The sequence below is a fragment of the Lissotriton vulgaris genome, chromosome 2_1, assembly GCF_964263255.1.
Source record: "Lissotriton vulgaris chromosome 2_1, aLisVul1.2, whole genome shotgun sequence".
NCBI lineage: Eukaryota > Metazoa > Chordata > Amphibia > Caudata > Salamandridae > Lissotriton > Lissotriton vulgaris.
The window spans coordinates 779,288,352-779,313,167 of NC_141687.1; the positions used below are offsets into that span (position 1 = coordinate 779,288,352).

At 43.5% G+C, this 24,816-nt stretch overlaps 1 protein-coding gene across 1 annotated transcript in view; it reads left to right on the forward strand.

Moving 5' to 3' along the window:
- The window catches only part of LOC147731152 (integrin alpha-6-like), a 132,974-nt gene that overhangs the window by 47,697 nt on the left and 60,461 nt on the right, over positions 1 to 24,816 (forward strand). The window contains 5 exon segments of the mRNA XM_086956135.1: positions 9,390 to 9,518; positions 11,581 to 11,682; positions 12,778 to 12,839; positions 17,249 to 17,409; positions 21,868 to 22,017. Of these exon segments, the coding sequence (XP_086812261.1) occupies positions 9,400 to 9,518; positions 11,581 to 11,682; positions 12,778 to 12,839; positions 17,249 to 17,409; positions 21,868 to 22,017 (594 nt within the window). The 5' untranslated portion in view covers positions 9,390 to 9,399.

A 24,816-nucleotide genomic window follows, 5' to 3' on the forward strand; every position in this document is an offset into this window, starting at 1 on the left:
ATCATTTTTAACATGTGATGTACGTTTTATATTTTTCTTTGATATCAGCATACCTTTCTAATAGTGAAATTGTTTTAACCAGCGGTTGAGTTATTAAGTGTATTAAAGAGTTGTTTCCATACAATCTTCGAATATACTTTAGTTTTTTGTTGAGCTGTCTAGCCTGCTCTTTCAGAGAGTTATTGAAGCCTTACCCCCAGTGGTATTGTGGATAAACAATATACTCCTTCCTCCTCAGTATAAATACTCTTTTTGTAGGTCAGACTCCTCTACAGTTACTGATTTGTTGAACTCCTATGAAGTCGGGGCTAGAAATGTCTTAAAAATAAACATCTTTGACAGACAACATAAAATTGTACTAAACTAAGTGTTTTTGTAAAAGTTTTTATTTGATTGTTTTGTACAGTGCATTCTTACTCCATGGGGTTGGGCCTGTGATTAAATGTGTATACAGACCTAAAATAACTTTGAGTTGTCACTTTAACTAGACCTAACAAGTGTCCTTTGTTGAATACAAATTGTGTTCCTTGAGGCCCAGCATAGTTGAACTTTGTTGATTCTTAGTAAATTAATGATATTCTTAATAATTACGTTGATTTGATTATGCCGGAACAGTGTTATTGAACTTGAAACAATCTGAAGTAGTATCCTGACTTCTGTCACATTGGCTCTTTCCGTTCACAAACCTGTGCACCAATTGATGAAATAGCTCTCACTTGTACATTTAATTTGGTGTCCTAGTCTTTGACTAGTTTTAAATGACAAGGAAGGCAGTTGTGATATTGCTTTGCAAGCTGTAGATCCTGAGAGACTGAAGAGTTTTATTGTTTGCAAACTGATTTTCAAATCACTTCAGTAACTGAAAACACCCAGGTATACAGCAACGCTGCATGGTAATCGCTGGCTATTTAGTATGCACTAAATTGATATACTTGTGTACAAAATATAACCTAAATCAATTATGGTGTTATGAATGTTACAGCTTCCTTTCCACAGTTGAACAGCGTATCTATGAAACTTTTTTAATGTTAACACTTTTTGAAGGGAACCGTGAGGGCCTATGATTATCTCATTTTGTTAAAATAGACGATGCATGTGGTTTTAGGGGATCTTCATTTTTGTGAGGAAAAGGGGTTATTATGTGATTTTATTTAATTAGTGCTTGTGTTAAGTGTTCCTGTTATAAACAGTGCAGATTTTTTAAAGTACATTTTGGTGGGTTTTCTAGGTTTTGTCTCTGCCTGTTTTTTCGTTTAGTCTTCTACGGTTTCACTAAGTGCAAGGCAAAGCAAGAGGTCTTCTTCGCAAATTGCAGGGCTAAGTACATCTGATTGAGTGCTGTTCAAGACTGTCTCATAAATACCTGCCCTATATAAAAATAAGCAATCTGCAGTTCTATTTGACTGGTTGGACTTCTCTGCTCTCCAGCAGCCAAGATTCATAAACACAGAGTATTCATCATCCACCATAGTGGCAAGAAAATCACCTCAACTCACATGCATGTGCAACATTCTGCATTAATTTAAACAGAACATTGTGGTATCTACATTGCCTTAACATATGTTACCAAGACAATTCTGGTGCACTATATCCTGTGCAGCAAGCTGCCCAACTCTGTCTTTAAAACAAGATCGATCTTCTAGTAGGATGTGTCTAATAGGAAGTTTTGTTTGGTTTGATTTTCATTTTTTTTGTCAACTAGGAGGCAAGCATGGGGCGTGGCTTGGACGCGAGGCGGAATGGCTGCTTAGACCCGCAGCTCCGCCGACCGAGCTAATAAATCCGGCATATATCCTTTTCAATGGACGGCAATCCCGGACCTCTCCCGCTCAGAAGCCTTGTGTAGTGTCGGGGGTTGCTCGCTGGAGGTCCGAATATAGAAGCGGGAAGATCGACCGCTCGGAACTGCCGCGGGCGGCCCGCGAGTGGAGTGGCGGCCTGGGACCAATTAAAAGCCGGGACCTCGCGTGAGTCGCGATCCGGAGGAGGGCAGTGGGGAGCCCGGCGCTGCGTGGCCTGCACACCGGGGGCCGGAAGGGGCACCCAACAACTCCGCGCTGAGCTGCAGAGGTACCTGACAAGATCGATCGCCTCCTCCTCAGCTCCGGAGTAACGTAACGGACTGGTTTGGCCCGAATCGGGGGCGCGCTGTGAGGCGGCGAGCTCTGAAGACTGTGCTACCGTCCTGCTTTGGGGCTGACCCGGTAAGGAGAATAGCAGGGGAGGCTGCCGACGGACCAAGAACAAGTGGGGTGCGAGGGTGCAATAATTGGCCTGCAGGCCCCCCGCGAGGCCAATCTGTGTAGAGGGGCAGGCAGAGGTGCCTGCTGAGAACATTACTTTGGTGGCACCCCCCCCCCTGGGGTCGATTAACGCTTGTGGTGGCACGCTGCGTTTGAACTCCAGGAGCTGGGCACGGCTGCTGGAACCCTGAACTTTTGGCGCGAGGCGCCATTTTGCACCGCCTGAGAGGGTTGCTCGGCTGCTGAAACTGACAAGCGGAGGGCTTCCTGGCTACGAACTGCCTGCTAAACAAGCGTGCACAGCTCCAACTGCCTGCGAGGGTGCTGGAGAAGCCTCGGCCACGTAAGACACCTCAAGCTGCAGAACTTGCTAGACGGAGCCAGCGCACGACTAGGTTCTCTGCGCTCCCTCCGTTGAATTCGCCGGGCAGGATGGGGAAACCAGATACGCGACAGCCGAAGATCACCTTTGATAAGGCCAAGCAGAAGACGACAGGCCAGGAGCCATGCGAGGAAGGGGCGGCCCAAAATGATAATGGGGGCGCGCACACTTCTGAAATTAAATCCATGTTTCAGGACCTCAAAACGAGTCTCCAAGGGATAGATAAAAAGATGGACGACTTGGCGGCGCGTATGGATGGCCTGACCAGACGCATGGACAAGCAGGATGGCAGGATGGACGTGATGGAAACGCGTGTGACGGAAACGGAGGAGAGTCATACTGCTATAGACCGGAAAATACGAGGCATGGACAAGGTCTTGACGCTAATCCAACAGAAGAATGAAGACTTGGAAGCCCGCTCAAGACGCAACAACGTCCGCGTAACGGGTGTGGCCGAAACGACCAACATTGCAAAAATGGAGGTGTACGTGGAGACCATGATGTCAGAACTATTCGGGTCAGGCCTCTCCCAAATGTTCCTGGTTGAAAGGGCGCACAGGACACTGGGGCCCCAGCCTCAACCGGGGGCTCCGCCGAGAGCAATTATAGCGCGCATACTGAACTACAGGGACCGTGACACCATTTTGCGCATGGCCAGAGATGTACAAGACCTCCAATATCAGGGAAACCACATCTCGATCTTCCCGGATTTCACCATGCAGGTTCAGGCGGCTAGGAGGGAATTCGTCCCGGCCAAGAAGATCTTCCAGCAGATTGGGACCAAATACTCGCTGATATACCCCGCCAAGCTGAGGGTGCAAGGCCCAGGCAAACCTTCCTTTTTTGTGGACGCCAAGGCAGCATTGAAATATGCAAAGCAACTTTCGCGAGATCAAAAGAATCAGCCGGCATCTGAGGAACCTGAAGAAAGAGCTGTTCTTAGTGACATAGAGTGACGGAGGGATGAACACTGAACCATCCTTGCGGACGCTCTGCGATGCAAGGGTCGGAAAGGCTTGCTGAGGGCCTCGGACACTGCAGATCCTTCATATTCAGATAAGTGTGCCACTACTGATACACGTGTGGTGGAGGGGGGAGGTCCACGCGGGAGCGCTGTCAGACTGGCGCTCGGTCGCCCTGGCATGAGAACAGGGTTAGTGTGCGAAAGACCCGCGTTCCCCGAGGGATGACTCCCATTGTAACTGAACTATTGAATTGCATTACAGGGTGTTTGATGTTTGGGTGGGGGGGGAGGGATAGCATTGCACGACCTGATTGGGGGGTTGGAGCGGGTGGGGGTTGGCGGGGTTTGGGATTGAAGAGCACTGTTGCTAATTGTTTTGTTGAGAGGCAGATGTCACAGGACACGAATACCTATACAGATGCACGTGGTAGGCCCCAGAGCACTTTGGACGCCAGATATTGCGTGATGGCTGAGCGTGGTCGATTGTGTTGTACCCTAGTGCATATACTGCGGAAGGGAATGACGCTGCATTCTCACAAATCTGACTATGGCTCACATTAAATTGTTAACCTGGAATGTGCGCGGCTTGAATGATAGGCGTAAGGCCCGGTTGGTTCAAGCCTACTTGCTGCGAAGGAATATTGACATATGTTTTTTGCAGGAGACCCACCTAACTACCAATGCCGCTGCGATGCTCCGTAGTACTAGATGGGGGGTAACACTGCATGCACCCTACTCCAACTACTCCCGGGGGGTAGCGATACTCATTAGGCGGGGTCTTCAATGGACAACATCAGAGGTACAGTTGGACACAGAGGGGAGGTACATCATAGTGGTGGGAACTCTGTGTGGTATGAGGATGGTTTTGGTGAATGTGTATGGCCCTAATGATGACAACCCTGAGTTCTACAACGATCTTTGGTACAAAGTGCAGACTAAAGGGCAGGCAGCGATTATGTGGGGAGGAGATTACAACGTGGTGCTCTCAGACACGATGGATAGACAGGGTACTGCGAGAGAACACCACCCCAAGGCGGCGGCTACACTGTGGGATATCATCTCGGAGGCCCGCCTGATAGACTCCTGGAGGGCACTTCACCCGGGAGCCCGGGAAGGTACTTGTCTAACAATGCACAGAGCCACGTGGTCCAGACTCGACTACTGGCTGCTCTCTGGAGAAGTCCATACACTTGTGACAGATGCAGCACACCTACCACGCTCACTGTCCGATCATGCGCCAGTATGTCTGGCCCTAGCCACCCCAACACCCTACATCCAACCTTTTAGCTGGAGGTTCCCCTCCAGGGCACTTAGAGACCAGGTATTTAGCCAAGAGCTGAGGGTACAACTGGAGGAATACTTCGAACTGAACGAGGGGTCGGTAGACTCCCCGGGCACGCTATGGGAGGCCTGTAAGGTGGTGATAAGGGGGTGCTGCATGTCACTGAAGACAGGTGTACTCCGCTCAATCAGAAACACCTTGCAAACATTGGAAACTGAACTGGCAGAGATCGAGGCTAGACTTCAAGACACACCTACAGACAGAGCGAGGGCTGAGTTTCGTACGAAGCTCACGCAATACCAGGAAGAGGCAGACAGAGAGGTCTCCTTTCTAACGAAAGATGCGCAGGCACGACGATACGGGGAGGGCGACAGGGCAGGCAGGACGCTGGCTAATATGATCCGGGCTCCCAGGGGTGCGGACTATGTGCTAGAGATTAGAGATGAGGGAGGAGACATAGTGAGGGAGCCAAAGGCCATCCTCGGAGTCATGAAGAAATACTACAGCACACTCTACACATCGAAAATTGCGCCTGACGACCAAACTATCACAGACTATCTAGACACCATAGCCCTGGCCTGGTTTAACGACGGGGCCAGACAGTATATGGACCTACCGTTCTCGCAAGAGGACATACGGGCTATAATAATGAGCATGCCACCTGGTAAAGCACCTGGCCCTGATGGCTTAACGTTAGAGTTTTACAAGGAGTATGTCGATATTCTGGTACCCAAACTACACAGGGCCTTTGAGGAAGCGGTCGAATCAGGGATACTCCCGCAATCCATGCGCGAAGCACTGCTCATCACCCTACTCAAGCCCGGCAAGGACCCTCTTGAGCCGGACTCGTACCGTCCCCTCTCGCTCATCAATGTGGACGCCAAGATTTATGCGAAACTACTGGCTGACCGGCTAAAATATATGCTACCGCAGATTGCGCTATCAGATCAGTCGGGTTTCGTCTTGGAGAGATCCACTTCACACAACCTGAGAGTTCTGTTTGGGTTGCTCCACTATTTGGACCCCAAATCGAAGGCCGCCGCTGCGCTACTTGATGCGACAAAAGCGTTCGACTCCCTGGAGTGGAAGTTCCTGTACGCACTCTTTACTAGAATGGGGTTCAGCCCGCTGTTTGCCAGACGTATCGGCGTGCTATACAATCACCCGACTGCAAGGGTGCGAGTGAATGGGCAAATCTCTGACTCTATTCAGATCACGAGAGGGACGAGACAGGGGTGCCCGCTCTCTCCCCTACTTTTTGCCGTAGCTACGGAGCCGCTGGCGGCACGGATGCGGCAACACCACACCCAGAGGAGCATAGGCTTCACATCGCGCGGTCTGCTTATCTCCCTATATGCAGACGACATCACCATCTACATGATGGACCCTGAGGCGAATTTTGATCCGCTGATGAGAGAGGTGATTAGATATAGTGGCCTCACTGGGATCAATATAAATTGGTCGAAGTCAACCATGCTGCCACTAACAGATAGCACGGTAAGGTGCCACACCGAATTTCAGATTGACTGGGCCGAGGGGGAAGTAAAATACTTGGGCATTAAAGTGAGCCGCACCGTTCATGACATCTGGCTCTCGAACTTTGGAGTGGCAATGGACTGGCTGGAAGGCAAAGTAGTCTCTTCCGCTTTCATTGATGGGTCGCATAGCTCTTGCCAAAATGGTGGTGGTCCCCAAATTCTTGTATCTATTTATAAACATACCCCTGCCGTTAACAATGGCATTTTTTGCCAGGCTCCGGTCTGCGGTCATTGAGTTGGTATGGGCGGGTCGGCAACCTATGGCCTGGAACCTCCTAACTCTCCCGTTCCGGCAGGGTGGTTTAGCTGCGCCAGATTTGAGCTGTATGCGTACAGTGCACAAGCTCAGTTCCTGTACTACTGGCATCATCCGATCCCGTACCAACCTCACGTAGCTATCGAGATAGACGTTGCGTCTCCATGCCCCATTAAGACGGCGGTATACAAGAACTTTAAGAGGCCGCATGAGGACATAGACACGGTGGAGATGGTGCGATGGGCGATGGGCGTGGGCAGGCATAGCAAAACGAGCGGGCGTGAGCGACATGTACGCCCCCAGCATGCCACTAGATGGCAACCCCCTGCTGGAACCACTCACGGATGCAGCAGTGGTCCGTAGAGCGAGCGAGAGGGGCCTGAGGGTGGCAGCAGACCTGTACCCAGATGACCACTTTATAGAGATACAGGCCATGACTGACTCTACGACCCCGACGGCCACGGAACTTTTGTTGTATTATCAACTACGGTCTGCGTGCAAACGTAGATACCCGGGCTTCCCGGAGGCACCGCCGACGCTGGCGGCACTGGAGGACGTTCTTTCAAATGCGTCCTCCCGTAGATTGATAACAAGGATCTATAGGGCCACACAGAACGCGACACCAGTCCCACACACTGACTCGAGGATGGCCTGGGTGAGGGAGGCGGATATACAGATATCAGAAAAACAATGGACGTTCTGTTGCACGCAACTAGAACACTTATCCCCAAACTACAGGCTCAGGCTCATTCACTTCAATTACTTACACAGAACGTACCGTACGCCTTTGCAACTGGTGAGAATGGGTCTGTCGACTGATGCCTCCTGCTGGAGATGTGGTGAGAGAGAGGCTACCTTTTATCATTTGTCTTGGACGTGTGGCCCGATAGGGGCGTACTGGGAGAATGTGTTCCGCACCATGAGTCTGATGATGCATATACCCTTAGGTCCCGACCCATTGCTAGGCCTCCTGGGCTTTGTATTGCCGGTACCGAGTGCGTCCAGAAAGCTGGTGGCAATGTTACTCCTGCTTGCCAAGCGGCAGATAGCGCTCAAATGGAAACAGAAATCCCCACCAACGATATCAGGCTGGCTGACATCTGCCTTGTACTGCAAAAACCAGTTGGCGGCGTATTGGGAACTGATGCCACTCCGCTCTAGGCCTGTGGACATTTGGCAGCCATTGGTGGACTGGCTGGCCCACTCGGAGGGGGCGGACAGTGACTGAGGGTGGTACAGAGAATCATGTAGAGCGGGGGTAGGAGAGGTGGGGGAATGGCTCCATGCTGATAGTCAGGACCTTCTGTCGGCGTGCCTTGTGATCACTTGATGGACACTGATTGGGTAGACCTGTGACAATCTCTCACATATGTTTATGTTTAATGTTATAGGTTTATACTATATTGACTGTATGCGAACTGTGCACGTATTGCAACCTTGCTATATGAAAATTGGACGTATGCTGCCTGCCCCCGGGTTGTTGGCTAAATAGCGGTGTACAGATTCAGAACACTAATAAAGGTTTTTTGGAAAAAAAAAAAAAAAAAAAAAAAAACTAGGAGGCAAGCATAAATTCTTTCTTCATAATGTAGATAGTGATCATCTACACAATTGTTATGTGTATATTCAGTCAATTCACACACTAACAATAATAATATTGCTATTTACTATCCTATTTGGTATTGATACACAGCCTTTAGAAAGTTTGTTTTCCACAGGGATCTGTACAATTGCTTGTTTTCTTCACACAGTAGAACCATATTACTTGCAGATTTGTTTTCAACTGAAATGCAAGCTAAATGTTTGAATTTCCCACAACATTTACTCACTGAGATAAAAAACATACCTTTCTAATAGTGAAATTGTTTTGACCGGCAGTTGAGAAGTGTATTAAAGAGTTGCTTCTATACAATTTTCTAAGACACTTTAGTTTTTTTTTGTTGAGCTGTTTAGCCTGTTCTGTCACAGAGAGATTGAAACCGTACCCCCAGTGGTATTGTGCATAAACAGTATACTCCTTTCTCCTCAGTACAAAGACTCTTATTGTAGGTCAGTCTCTTCTTTTTGCAGTCTGCTGCTCCTATCCCACGTAGCTAGTGTACTCTTCAGCCATTCTCAGGCACCTTCTGCTGGCTGTTCCAGTCTTTGGAGTTTGGCCATCATTCCCAACATGGGGTAAACAGCAGCAAATTAGTCAATCGCATGTCCTCTTAGTCAGCTCGCCTGGTACCTTCGTAAGTTCAGTAGAGTTCTCTTCTTCCGCACTTCTTATGAGGTCTGCACCAGAGCTCTGTTCCATTTCCAGGGTCTATGTTAAAGTGTCAGCTGATTGGGCTGTGCATATAAGGAGCTATGGTTGCTGGGACCTGGATTTAAAAGAATTAAGAGAGGATACCTGATCCTGAATAAGAATGCACATTTCCCAGATTGTTTTCAATGAGTATTAGCCAATTTAAGCAGAAAGTGTAGATTCCTAGGAGATTAAAAAAATAGCTGTCTCCCTTACTTACCCTCACAACCATGTCCCCCTATTATATTTTGAATCACAACTGATTCTCTTGGGTCATTTTTTAGCAATCACTGTGTACATAACCTGTGATGTGTAGTAGTAGCTTTCATGACCGCTAAGCCTTGTAATATTGGTCCACGTAGAATACTTAGGACTTTGATAATGTTGAGCATCTTGAAACAAGTTTTAGACTCTTAAAATTATTTCTTTTTCAGATTCTTAGCGATGCAGATCACAAAGTTAGGTTCTTTGGGTTATTCCGTCGCTGGAAATATGGATCTAGACCTAAATTCATATCCTGATGTTGCTGTTGGGTCTCTTTCAGACACTGTAACTATTTTCAGGTATGTCTAGATTTGTCTCGTTTAGATTGTTTGGTTTCCCCCTTTACACTAGTTCATCTTTCTAGACCAATGGGGACTGTGGTTGATGTGTCTAACTGCATGGATATATGTGACTAATCGAACTTTCACATGAATTAATATTCAGGTGACTAGTGTTTATTTACTTGAGCCACCAAATAAGGAGGGAAAAGTAGTGGTTTGCATTAAAAACGCTGTTTAATAAGCTTATGCCTTTTATCTCTATATTAGCTGTAGAAGGGTGTGACCTTCCATTTAAACTGATCTTTTAATAAAATTCCTAAAAAATATGTGCTTGAGCATGTACCATATTGTTGACGAACATTGAACTTTATATGGACCTATCAGTGTTTCGGACTGTATGCTAAAGTTCATATAATAACTGAACATCTCCTATTTCATAAAATATCAGGTTCACACATGAGTACATAGTCTACCATACTTTGCACGCTTTATTGTTGTATCATCCCATTATGCATTTAGTTGCTCAAACTCCTTTCCAGGGTCAAAAGATTAGTTCACCCTAAAAAAATTGCCAAATACCTCATCAAAGTACTTTATACCAAGAAAATGAGCATTGGTTCATGGTTGTATGATCACAGAAAAGCAATACAGCGGAAGTGGCTGTACCAACAGCATTATAAAGGATAACCAGTGGTTAATTTGTAAAAAAGAATTAAGTGCCCGGCCTCCCGTCTGGAGGCAGCTTGCACCAGCCCATTTCTCCTGTTGGCACCTCCGAAAACAGAACCAACTACGAACCGTGAAGGCGGGGAGAGGTTGTGGTGTAATGTCCAGAGCTGCCAACTTCAGAGCTGTGGAAACCAGGTTTGAGTCTTGGCGTCGGCTCCACATCCTGTGATTCTGGGCAAACCATTTAATCTCCCCGAGCCTACCATAAATGAATGTGTCCTTAACTGGTGCTCTTGAAAAGAGCTGGTGTTAAGTGCCTGTGCTGAGCAGCGAAACCAGCTGCTCAAATCAAGCACTGAGGATAACCTGGCCATGATAATCCTGTTTTCATTCATGTAGTTTGGAGGGGCAAAAAGAGAAAGTGCTTTTCACAATAACTACCCCGTTTGGTTTGAGCATAAAGTGTAAGACCTATTTTATGGACACTCTTTAGGCTGACATTGAGAGTGACCAAGATAAAGGCTGGATCATATCATAGCTGACTGTATAATTTATTGAAAGCATTGTTCCACTTTCCCTTTGCTGTCCAAGAAACCATTAAAGATGGCTTACATGACAAAACAGAAATCCTAACTTTAATGGAAAAAGCCAGACTTACTTTAGCAGAAATAATTAACAGTATTTCTATTTAGATCTAAATTTAATTTTGCCTCTATAATGACAGAGATGTAGAAATAAGGACTACAAAGGATTTAGGAAGAGTCAAGCACCCTACAAAAGTGGTTACTGGCTACACAGAGAATCACAATACCTAGTTTATACCACTTGAGAAAACTCACTTATGGCTACATTATTAGTTATTGTGATCTGCATTAAAAGAAAATGAGACTTCGAAATACAGGAGACTAGATCAGATAGTTATGTGGGTTGATCTAAATTTCATCAGAGTAAAACGTTCACAGTAGTTGTCAGTTGTGTGACAAAGATTTAGGATAATTCCACATGTGCAGGTTTGCTCTGCCACCTAGCAACATTTGTAGATCCAAATCGTGTCAAAGATATTTAAATTACATTGACTTTAGTGCTGGAGAAAATGGCTAAATCCCTAACCAGTTCACCTTTAAAGTATGAGTATTGTGGCACTATTTTATCAGTTCATGGGCTTTAATTCAGCAAAATATGAAGGAAGCAGTATTCTAAACTGTTTTACTCCTTTAACAAGCATGCATTGTTCAAGAATCTATTTAGCATGACTTCCAACTTGCCTGGAGAATATGCAGTAGGAAATGCAGATGTTGAAGTAACAAAGGTCTGGTAATTAATGCTTAACCAATTAGTTCATTTATTTGTATATTCTTGTAATGTAAATATTGCATGTATGCTTCTTAATTTCCTATCATCTTCTCCATAGAGCACGGTTTGTTATCAACATTAAAAAACGTATTCGGGATACCCCAAGCAGGATTGATCTAAACAAGAAGTCCTGCACTGGAACTGAGCCTAGTGGACTTTGGTAACTTCTTAAGACATAGCAGATTATTTCTCCTGTAAAAGCTGTACCGCAAAACGTAGACTTGCCATCAAACTGTTCTGAGAACACTATTTCAAAGTTATAGAACACAATTACTGCTTTAGTTTTGGTGCGTAAATTATTTATTTCAATGAGGTGAAGACCATTTGAAGCAATCCATCTGTGTTTAATATCTATATGCATATTCTGCCGCACTCAACTGTCATAGACAACCATACTATAGTATATACTAGTCTTCTAAAAAATAAAAAATAAAGTACTGCCAGAATGCACAGTGTACAAAGTCAGGCAGGCAAAATGTGCCTGCATTATTATGCTCAAGGCATATTAGAGCAAATGTCAAGTTGATTTCTAACTCTGTCCATCAACTGTGTTCCGGTAAGAAAACTCCAATGCTCCTCAGCTCATTTGCTGTAATAATGTTCCTTTAAGAGACTGAAATATGGTGAAATATCTTTAGGATACAAGGGAGCAACATTTGAGTAGCCTTAGCACTCAACTTCAAAGAGACTTTTACCTTCAGTTCAGGAAACTGAAAACCAAAGCGTTCAAACAGGTTTTCAGTTAAGTCCAGCATTGTCCTGAGAGCATTAGAAGAAGGCCTGATTAGACTGCCTTTTACTTTCAGAACTTTCTGTGTCTGACTTTTCTTACAGTGTCCATGCTCTGAAATGGATTTGGTGACCTTTAGCTCTTTACAGAAATCCTAATTAATAAATAAATGATCACACTTTAACTTATGAACAAAAAATAGCTCAATTTGCAATCTGCACAACTTACTATGATAAACAATAATCTAAGTGTCTGTTGATCCTGTTAGTGAGAGATAATTAGTCCTACTTAAAAATTCCTAATTCTCTGTAAGTGCTTTGCCTGGTAAAGTACGGAACGTCATGGTTCTGCTGATGCCTGGCATCATCCTAGTGTGATTTTGTGAGATCTTTAGAAACTGGTGTATTATTGTACAAGGTTAATCACCACTGTGAATTGATATTTAAATCTCTAAAATCAGTTGACATTGTGAATGTTCTCAAAATGTCTCTTAAATAAAATATTTTTCTGTTTATTATTTTACAGTATGAGTGTCGAAGCCTGTTTTGCGTATACTGCTAATCCAAAGGACTTCAGCCCTACAATATGTAAGTGTTGTGTCCAGAGAGGTTGTGCTTAAATGACATGCAAATAATTTTGTGAGAACATAGAAAAAATTAGACCATTAGCTGCTAGGGGAAGTGGTTGTTTTACTTAACAATATGTGGATTTTGTTGGAGATTTTCAGGTGTTTTCCAAATAGCCATACCCACGACATGAAAATAATCTCTACTCTCACTTTCCCAAACTAGTGGACTACTAGAAGATGGCTTTAAAGTCTGCTATGTGTGCCTGCCTTGAATTTCATCTAAAGGGTGTCATTAAATATTGATAGGAAGATCCCTTGAGCTACAAACACTGTCTGTCTTTGTGTCTGACTGTCTGTCTGTCTCCGGGGTAGCAAATGGATTTAGTTTTTACACTAGAAGAAATAGCTGGACGATCATAAGGATGTTGAGCAGCTCTGAGGGCAGGTTTTATATACAATGGGAGTTCCCCTGCCACCACAATGTGATTGGGATTTGACATTATTTACATGTACTTTGGCCTTTGTAGCCTTTTGTTTATTGTGACCCTCACTGGCTTCCATGTAAATTATATACAGCATCAGAAATGCCCGGAGAATGTTTAGCATCATTTAAACTTAGGTCTTTCAACCATCTGAGTTATTCAGCCACGATTTGGATACATTCAATGGATGATTCTACTTGATGTACTAAGCAATACTACAAAAATTCTGATAAGCAAACTATAACTTGGTTCAACAGAAGCATCCGGAAAATGAGTAGTGAAATAATCTGTGGTCTCCGTTCAGATAACACCTTTTTTTGTCAGCCCTCCTAAGCTCCATGGTGCTCTGTAAATGCGTCATCCAACAATATGTAACTTGAGTTTATAAACTATACATACACTCCCCAGACTCCACAACCAAATTGAAGTTGTCTGCCAGTTCATACAGAATACCTCCCTTGATCATTTTCAAAATTCTGTTGGATATTCAGTTACCCTACCACTGCTTGCGAAACCCATTTCAGGTTGTGGCGTGGTGGCACCACAAGGAAGAAACATATTGCATTGGCATTAGAGTGAGCCTTAGGGAGGAAGTCACACGACGATTCCAATATCCTTTCTTTGCCAAAGAGTTCTTCCATTGTAGTGCATCAGCTATGTTGAATGTCCCCCCTGCCACTTATACCTCACTGTGGCACCGCCCCCCCAATCATTGGACCTAGTGCCTCCCCTGGCCTTGACCCTGTGTTTATTAGACTGTTCACAAGGTCTGCTACTGCTACAGTGTCTATTCCTCACCTCCCCAATACCCACCCAATCCTTGGGAGAGACCCATTTCTTTGCCCCCTCACAGTGCCCAGTTTAAGTAGTCCACCTCAGTACCTCCCCCTACCTTGTTCAGAGAGTGCTTGGCCTCCTGCCTCTCAGACATGTTCTTCTTTCCATTGATGCTGGTGTACAGCATTAGTTGTTCCTGCTCTGTCAATTTCCATGTAGCCTCATGCGCTTGGCTCTGCTGATGTTTTAATATTAATCTGCTCTTTCTCCTCCTCTAGCTTCTTTTTCAAACTTCAAACTTTCTTCTGAGCTCACAGAAAAAAAGCATCGATGCTCATAAAAAAACACATTTATGCAGCAGCAAAATAACCACTGGTGTTAAGGCACATAATGACCACCACTCAGACAGGAGCACACAGTGCCCAATGCACACACGAAGATGCAAAGCCACGGCTACACAGACAGCATGCATGCAGGCACATATACAGCAAGACAACACACACTTATCCAGCTGAATTATTGAATGCGAAAGTTGATGGAGATGGATTTATGAATGGATGGATCAGGTGAATGGGAGGGATTTGTGAATGAATGGATGGAATTAATGGATAGATGAATGTGAATGGGATAAATTCGTTTTCAGATGTGAGTGGGAAGCATTTTATTTCACAATTGAGTTCGAATTTGATCACGTTGGTATTTATTTTGACCTTAGTTCGTGCTCCTCCCACTTTGAATTGCGTCTTAGTTTTTTTGCCACTTCTTTCAATATGGCCTTGTTTCATGGGTTTTAGAGAAATATTTAATTGTCTGCAAGCAGGTTTAGTCTAAGACCTTATGGTTTGTATCTATTGCAACAACTGCGATTAATAGGTACCACAAGGTGCTTACAACTGGTCTGTAGCCACAAGTGTTTGTTATTGAAACTGAATCATGACTTCAGCTATCACAAACTGTAGTCTTGGTGTTGATTTTATTCTAGAAATTGTTGTTGCTGTGCTTTTACAAGACACCTGCGCCCCAGAACATCAGGTGGCCTAGACTTCTAATAGTAATCTACTGCTCCTAGTAAAATGCCAGCCAATCACACTAGCACATTCTGGTCAAAGCACACCAACATATGATCGCAATACTTCACGTTCTATGCCTAAACTCTCCATGACTCCATGGTTATTCTTTATTTGTCAGAAAATACAAAAAATACCCTGCGGTCAACACATAAAAGAACAAAGAATAACTGACAACTGCCTGGACTTATCAAAGAAATACGTAAAATGTGTACGGATTCCCATCACTCACTGGTCCTGGTGACATGCTTCATCATCTGGGTCTCCTTTATGGGGGTTTTTATTTTTTGTATTTTTTATATATTTTTTTTATTTTTTTATTTTCTGATTAGTTAGTATTGGTGCTGTATATCCTGCAGAGTCGGTAAACCTTGGCCTCTGACCCTACTCCAATTTTGATGTGTCTATTCTTTATTTGTACCTGCCCCTAGTGCAGCTGCATGAAATTCACTGAGGCTAACTAGCTGTATATGATAGCATTAATTGAAACCCGGCTAGATGATTCATCTTTTGCTACCATATCGTTGACCATAACGGCTAACCTCGTCATCGTAATGCTACACCAGCCTGGGGTAGAGGAGGAGTGGTTGTGGTCATCATCAGATCTTCTCAGTTCATTCACATTGACTTCACAATGATTTTTATGTCACTTGAAGCCTTTACCGTTGGCATTGCACCCTATGGTAAGCATTAGCCTTCTAGAGATATATTACCCTCCAAACCATCTGAACACCTTTGAACAGTGCCTGCTTGATTTACTACTCCCTCTGGCATCTCTATGGGAGTATTAGCAACGTGTTTGAAGATTGCAGCCTCTGGTACAGCGACCCAACAGTTAATGTGGTTAATAGACAACGGGCTGCCACTCAAGAACTACATTTCTGTGCAGTCTAAATCAACAAATGAGGTACTATTCTGTGTGTCCTCATGCCTTGCAATGAAATACAACACAAACTGATTATCAATTGTTGTACAGGGCTGTGTAGGAATGGTGGAAGAATGATTGCTTGGTGTTGTGATGTATCTGTGATGCCTAGGCTGACTGTGCGTGCTGTAGAATGGTGACTGAAGAGCAGTGCGAAGGTGAAGATATGTTTAATGTCTGGCTTGGTGTGTTGGGTGAAGTCTGCCAGTTAATTAAAGGAGGCGGCTGATGGAAATGGCATTATTGGACTGTGTCTGTAACTGAGGGCCTAACGGCAAATAATGAACATACACCTGAGAGGCTCCAGACTCTTGAGTGAAGACCCTGTAATCCAACTACAACAGTGCCACAGGCATTAAAGCACATTTGCCTGTGGCACTCTGCCTTACTCAACAAAAGAATCCATTTAATGTTCTTGGGCTTATATTTGTTTTTATTCCAACGCGTCTTTCTAATATTTCAATGGTTCATTGTAGTTAAACAGCATTAAACAGTCTCATTAAAAAGTAGCATGCTTTAAATGTATTTAACAACATTGTTATAAAGAAATAATGACAAATGTATTACATGTGTTTGTAAGTGTGAAGGTGAGGATTTGAGTGTGGTTGAGTTAGGGTTATGTTTCTGGAGCAAGGAATGAGGTTACATTGGGATTCAGGGTTGATTCGGTTTAGGAATCTTGGAGAAGAGGACTCCAGGTCCTAAACCGAATCAACCAATGATGTTTGTAATTTATTCTTGAACTGTCTCTAGTAACCGATTAATTCCAGTTTACAGCTATACATACTCCAAAAAAGGCACATTCTAGTAGTGTAAAGGTAAAGTATACACTAACACTGTTAAACTTCGTTTGACACCAATTGCTGTTGTCAAGTTGCAATTAATGATACAAATACTTTTTGTGTAGCGTTTCATACCACCTATCTTTCATTTCTAAGAGCTATACACCACACTCCACTTGTTTTCCTAGTTGACTGATATTTCCTGCAATTTTACCACATCAGTTTAGCTCAATAAATAATTCCACAGCCCAAATGGCAGCAAGGGGTTCAAGTAAATATCATTGGCATATATCAACTAGAATTTGGTCCCACTGGATATTTCAAATTAATAGATAAAAATGTAATTGCAGCATCAACTTTATTAACTAACAGTCTCTTTGCATTTTATTTAATAGCAATTGTTTATACGTTTGAAGCAGATACAGAAAGGAGGAGCCTTGGATTACCATCCCGAGTTCTATTTACTGATCGCCCCACTGAAGCAAAATTGACTGAAACCCTTTCTCTGGCTGGGCAGAACACAGAGAAATGTGCGACTGCCCGTCTTCATCTGCAGGTGGGGGGAGAGCTTCAGAAAGGTTTTATCTGGACTGTAGTAATGTGAAATTGTCTGTCTCTCTCTAGTACATTTCTTGTAAAGTAAGTATAAACTTGCTGGCTGTTCGCATATTTTCTTGCTAGAGCTGATTCTGATGTCAGAACCTCACGAGGCAAGGTAATGCTGCAGTCTGTGGACGTTATTGGGTGGGAGCGCCATCCAAAATGCTAGTAGAAACCCCTCAATTAGTGAATAGAGAAATGGCAAATTTTTGTTTTGATTCAACTTCTGATCAGTCCTTGTACCAGTCCAGATAATATGGAAAGAAAGTCATTAGTCACTTACAATCATTTTTCTACTGTTACAGATGATATCCTAATCTATTGACACACATTTTCCACAGCCCCTGCCTTTTGTCACAAACTGAAAGTAAGAGGACAAGCTGGTGACCCTCTCCAGATGATCCTTTTTCTTTGACTGGTCTATGGGCACTCTCAGCATTATGCATGTAACTTTATTTAATCTTTGTCTCACATGAGGGAACCTCCACTGCATAACTACTCATGATCATAAGAAAACTGCTCCGCATTTTTCACCGCAGGGACTCTCCTTCCATAAGACACCTGTTTCTTACATATAATAGAAGAATCTGCCTGAAAGTGCTCCCCCTATGGCTAGTGTCTATGCAAACAAGATTGGTTACACCTTTCCACCCACAAAACCTATCCTGTTTTTTAATTTCTAGAAAGGTATCTCTGTAGAAACATTTGCCTATAACCATCAATAACAGCCGTTCTACTGTAGTGTTGTCTTGGAAAATACTATAGTTCATGTTTCTAATTAATATAAGAAGTACATCCTATTGACTCCTTAAAGATGTACCTGTGGAGGTTAAAATATTTTAATGTAATTGTACCATGGTTGATGGATCCTGGATAATGGGTAATAAAGGAGTACCAAGTGTAAGTGATAGGAACAGTGTAAGTAAGCTCAAAATGTATGGCCTATGTAGGAAACTGGGTTTTTGTTGTGGTACCCTCCACACACACACCCTTTTAGCCTGGTATTTGATACCATTTTGACAGAAGTGTACTAGTTTCATACTAACCAGGTCCCCAGTACCAGTGTTCTGTCCCTAAAACTGTACAATTGTTTCCCCCAATTAGCAAGACCTTTGGCACCCTCTGTAAGTCCTTAGTAAATGGTACCCCTGGTACCTGTGGCCTGAGGTACTGAAGAGGGTCCCTAAGGTCAGCAGCACAAACTAGGCCACCCTAGGGGCCCACTCCCCAAGCACATGCAAGGCTGCCATTGCTGGCTGCATGTCTTGGTGCAGACAAATGTGAAAACACAACATGTCACACATGTCCCCTAACACTGCATGTAATATTTGTAAGTCACCCTTACAACAAGCCTGACAGCCCTAAGGCAGGGTGCTCAGTATTGCATGTGAGGGCATACCTGCATGAGCAGATATGCTCCTGGGCTGGTCAGTTCCATTACTGCCAGTACAAGTGATCAGGGAAGCTATTTTAAAACATGTGCTGGACACTGGTGAAAACGAGTTACCCTGCTACATGAAAGCTTCACGGAAGATTGGGATGTATGGTATCAAACCTCTCATATTGATAAACCAACACTAATTCCGGTGATGGATTTACCAATGCATGCACCCAGATGGCACCTTAGAAGTGCACCCTGAATACATACCAGGCTCTGGTGTGCTCCCTTACTGGTTTCTGCCAGCCTGCCACCTGAAACACTGTTCTGACCTCCTAGGGTGAGCGTCTCTGGTCTCAGGAGGCCCAGAACAAAAGTATGTCCTGGGACGATGACCTGAAGATTAGCTTCTCCAGGCCGGCAAGCTTCAAAGACCTGCTGCCTTTGGAATGTGAGTCTGGCTCCTCTCACATGAGAGCAAGCCATACCCCTTTTTCCAGGGCCCTCTTGGCACCTGGACGGGTGGGAAAATTAGCTAGTCAGGTAAGCGTGCCACCTCCAGGCTTGTACCACTCCTAAGGTGGGCTACACTGAGGTGGGCATGATTATTCAGAAGTAGCCATCTTTGTGACGGCATACTTGGGAATTCTGGGTCAGGGTTATGCCCACTTCACACAGGAATTGGTCATATAGGGGGCGTAGTGACCCCAAGGGTCAGCTCATTGGCTACTACCCAACTCTCCACTAATACCCATAAATTCAGTATTTCGGGCAGTCCCTGGCACCAGAGAAGCAGATCCTGATGACCTAAGAAGAGAAAGGACACCGAAGAGCTGCAAAAGCAGAAAGTATAGAAGTAGCAGCTGATCTGGTACCAACCCTGCCGGCCTGTCTGCACCCCTTGTCGAAAACTGCACCAAATTAGGCTATTCCTGCAGCTGTTGACCCCAGAAACCCGGGAAGACAGCCTGCCTTCAATAAAATCCCAAGACCTCCAGTGAACAGCTGACCTGTTCTCCTGCATCCTGCAAGAACTCCAAAGCAAAGACCCTGAACCGCCAATACCACACACTTGAAGCAATCACTGCACCTGACGCCCCTGGCCCAAGTTAAAGTGGGGCCATGGTGTTAACAAGGTCCCCAAGCACTCCAGAGCTCGAGGCCATTGTGGTTTGACCCCTCATGGACTCCTTGACGCCACCAGCAGCCTCTGCACGCAGGCCTCCTAAACTGCTCCTGGTTAGAAACCGATACCTAAAATCACCTATGTGTCTGTCGTCCCCGGAGAAGAGGACTCCAGGTGTCTCTACATTCCCGAGCATCACAAGACTTGAACTCCCCCTGTTGGTTCATCAAGACTGGCCTTCCAGACAGATCCTGCAACCTCTAATTGCTGTGACCGCTCTCCATAGAATCCTATTGGGCTCCCGGTGCTGTTTTTCACCTTGCCCCTGGCCACCCTTGTGCCGCTGGTGGTGTACTGCTGGTGCTGCCTTGCACCTTGCCAACCACTCACCTTAACTCCTGGAGATTAGTCCCATAATTTGCTGTATTGTACCTGTTTGCAGAACCGTTTTGTCCTTCCGTAGGATAACATTGCAGAACTTAAAAATGCACTTTTTTAACTGAAATATATAAAAATACTTGCTATTTTGATAAATTGGTGTGAATCGCCTTCTTGAGTCGTGCATGTCATTTATTGATCATTGTGTCTATTTGCAGATGTCTTGGTCTCCTCAGTGTTAAGCCTAAAGGTGCTCGACCACACTATCCCTAATAGAGTGCCTTGGGGTTGCTATAGCAAGCCCCTGTCCACTTATAAGGGAACCCCTGTACTCTTTACACGGTATGTCAGATTTATATATCGTATAAAGAGCTAGATTCCTACATCCTAATAAAGGCATGTGGGTTACATCCTCTTGCTGGTATATGATCTTGAAGCGTCTTAGGACTTGAAATGTCTTTGCCTACCTTTATAGATATTACACATCATAAGAACAGTTTAAATTCTTCAGTTTAATAGTATTGAATTTCAACAGAGCTTTGATTACTAAGCAGTATCAGTAAAATCTACATGAAAACCTGGTCTTAACATGGCAAAACGGGGAGAAATGCTTATTTCTCCTAGTTTTTGCTGTTTCTATGTGTGCTGCATTGTGCAGCGCACATAAACAGCAAAACGCCATGAATGATTGTTCATGTCCAGGAAGGTGTGCCATCCTGCACATGAAGAATCATTTAAAAAAAATGACTATTTGCAACTTCTATGTGTGCCGCACAATGCAGCACACATATTAGTAACACATCACCCTTCTGGATTGTTTATGTGCAGGAAGAGACACCTTCCTGCACATAAACAGTAATTCCTTCACCGCAGGCACCCTTGTACTATGGTGCTAGGCATCTGATTTTATCACCAGTGCAGGGAGAAATGCAGGGATGAGCCGTATAAATGTAAATATGGTGCATCTCTACATTTGTAAAGTGACAGAGCGCGGCTTTAGCAATTTTTGAGCTAACCCACGCTCCGCCGCTTGCTTGTAAATATAACCCACCATGTCTGGTTTCTCATAGCAGCTGTTTATCCTCTCTGGAAAGCAGGGCCGGACAGGCCGTAGCGGGCACCGGGAATGGGGTTTGGGGCCCCTGGGGGCCGGTTTTGTTACAGGGCCGTTTTTGCAGCTTAGCTGCAAAATTGGCCCTGTAACAAAATCGGCCGAAAACCAGCCCTGGCAAGGAGCTCGGCAGTACCCACAACCCTCCAGGGGTGGGGGGGGGGGCGGTCGAGCACTTTACCAGGGCCGGTTTTGGTTCCAATTCCGGCCCTGCTGGAAAGTCAACTTCTCAACCTTCGCTCTATGTTTAGGCTGGACCAGGAGCAAAATGTGTTGTACTCCGTTCTGAAGAGATGTATTGATCTACTAATTTAAATAGAGATGTGCTACATTTATCTTGTAAATGAATCCCATGAAATGCTCACTTTTTCTGATTCTCTGTTATCCATGTTAATTATGTGCAAACTTATGTCGTTTTTAGGAAAATATTAAGGATAAACTACGACCCATTCCTGTATCTGTTTCTGTGGAAATCCAAAAGTCTGCCCGTCGGGGTAAGAGACAATCAAGTACACTACCAAATCTCACTCCAGTTCTCAATTCCAATGAACCAAACACCATCAATTCCGAGGTAGGTCACTATGGGTTTCAAACTTTAAGTTCTTTTTTTTTTTCTTTTTTGTGGGTGTTGTTTTACGGAACCATCAAGCTGGATAACACTCAGTTCCAATCCTCCAATTCATGCATCTCAGCTGGGCCTGTCCTGAATTTTGATCTGTTGCCCGGAGGTCTGCCTTTACTAATAATGTTAATAGACGCCTGTCTCTCGCACCGCTAAAGGAGGTGCACTCTCCTTTCCGAGATGTAAAATTTGGCCATGCCATAAACATTTTCTTCTCTTCACCAGAATTTCTTCCCGATGCCTTTCAATAAAGACTTCGACATTTTCCAGTGGTACTGCTCCTGTACTTAAGTGCAAAGAAGCGATCATTTTAACGTTAAAAGCGCATTGTTATTTAATTTTAAACGTTTCTCTGTGTGTGTTTGTGTGTGTGTGTGTGTGTGTATGTATGTGTGTATATATATATATATATAATAAAATGAGTGTTTATAGTATGTAATGTAAATTTCTAAACTTTTAAGATTCACAAGACAGGGGCAATCAAGGCAGTAGCTTTTGAACTTTTATAAACACAAGATGCCTTATGTTCAAATAAAAAGAACACTGACTGCCTTCAACTGGCCACGGTATTGGCCAAGACAGTCCGTATATATGAGTTCATTTGGCAGATCTGGTAAAGTCTGAGGCAAGCAGAAGTGAAATGGTAGCTTTTGCACGATATCTTGAAAGAAAAGATATTTTCTGCAGACATTTTTGACCTGTCATGACAAGTGAGGTGCACCTGCTAGCCCTTTCCACATTCCTTACAAAATTAGGAAATGGATGAGTAGATGCCCAAATAATATACAAGAAAAAAAGGAACATGATCAGACCAAAATGCAGGTTGCACAAATCTTCATCATAAAAGTATCATCTTATTCAACAATTGAACATTAATTAGAACTAATATCATAAAAAAACATAGAAATGACTAGATGGATAGTTATAAGATATGATCATAATCACAGATGCTAAGATAGTTATATATACTTAAAATAGGTACACAATGCAATACCTTAATCTCTGATTATACACAAAGCATAATTAAAGAATTTCAAAACTCTTTTGATAACATCCACTTGAGTATTTATTTGGTCAGTTACCTTTCCTTTTGCTGAATAAATATCCCAATTTGCTGATTACCCTCTGGACAGGTTGTTTTGGTATTTCATTTCCATGTGTAAATCATTTTTTTTCTTGTTTCCGCAAGTGCTGGGTATAGCCATTTCACAGAAGCTTTGATGCATTTTGTTCCATGGTGACTAGAACCAGAACTGCTACCTGTTGAAAGTAACCCAAAAATAATATCCGTTCTGCACAATGTAGTCGACAACCACTCCTGCACCCTTCCACAGCTCCACTTAAACTGGCTCAAAGTAACAAGGTCCCTAAAACCAGTAAATCATTTAATAATGAACCTCATTTACGAAGTGTGACATGTAACCAGTGAACTCTAAAAATCTTTTCTTTGCTCTTAGGGTAAAATTAAAGTCTACGCTGATATCATCACTTCCTTTACAAATATTTTTCAGTTAGGCTTCAGTGTTGCAGACTCATCCTAAAGATCTTTGTTTTTTCAGTCAATGAAACATTAAGGCAAGTTGTGAAAGTCTGAGGGATCTATGGCACATATGAACTGTCTACTAACAGTAGTTCTGGAAGTCTTTGTGAGCCTGTGTTACTCACATTTTTAATCATATATGCATGTGTAAATGTGGCAAGAGCTCTTTGTGGATGCTTAAAGTGCCACATTTCCATCTGTTTTATACACCTAAACTAAAATAGGTTTCTCTGTGAAGAAACTCCTTCTGCTCCATCAATTTCAAATGTACTCCCCCACTTTACCACCTTTCTACTCTGATTACCGGCATACATTCATCTGAAAAGTTGAAGGTTTATGGATGCTAACAATCTAGCAGGTTTCTGAATGGCCACCTCTTTTGCTAGGCCTCTATTTTGAAACCCCTGCACACCACCTCAGTGAAGATTTACTCCCACTTAAAATTACTCCTGTATGGTATACTTTTATCTGTGAGTAAAGTTGCATGGTGCAAAATCTCTTTTTGTTAATCACAACAATGGATTTTTACTCATTAATGATCCTTTTTATGCATCAAAGTAAAACTTTGGTGCATGTATAGCTTTGTGAGTCTGTCCTTCAAATTCTTTGTCCTGATTACCAATAACAAATGTTCATAGTGTATGAGACAATCCCACCTTATGTTAACCATCCACTATGTGAACATTTTCATTGTGTGAGCAAATGATGTAGGATTCATGTTCAACCTTAATTTCTAGTACTTAGAGCAAATCATTCCAAGGTAAAAGGTGCAAACAGACTCTCGGATCTACACAGACACGACACTTGTGTTATATTATAACAGATAACCAGTAACTCAAGATTGTAAAGGATAAGGCTTGATATGTTCAAAACAAGAAATCTGTACCACCTTTTCTTACATCCCTCCTCATGGCCCTGGTGATGTTAGTCTTTTTCGTGAATTTACACAAGAAGGAATTCATGCATTTTAAATCAATAATATATTTGCATTACTCACTGACGGGTATAAGATCCCAACAATATATAACACTTTTACCAAAATGTTGAACATTGTTATTGCATAATCAAAATTCTAAGTTAAGTATCAAATGATCAACCCTTTTCTTCCATGTTCTGACTCCTTTAAGTTATGTTTCTAAATAGGGTCAATACTGGATGTTATGGAATAGTGATCACAATGGGCAGGTTGTTTTCCACTGTTTCCCTTT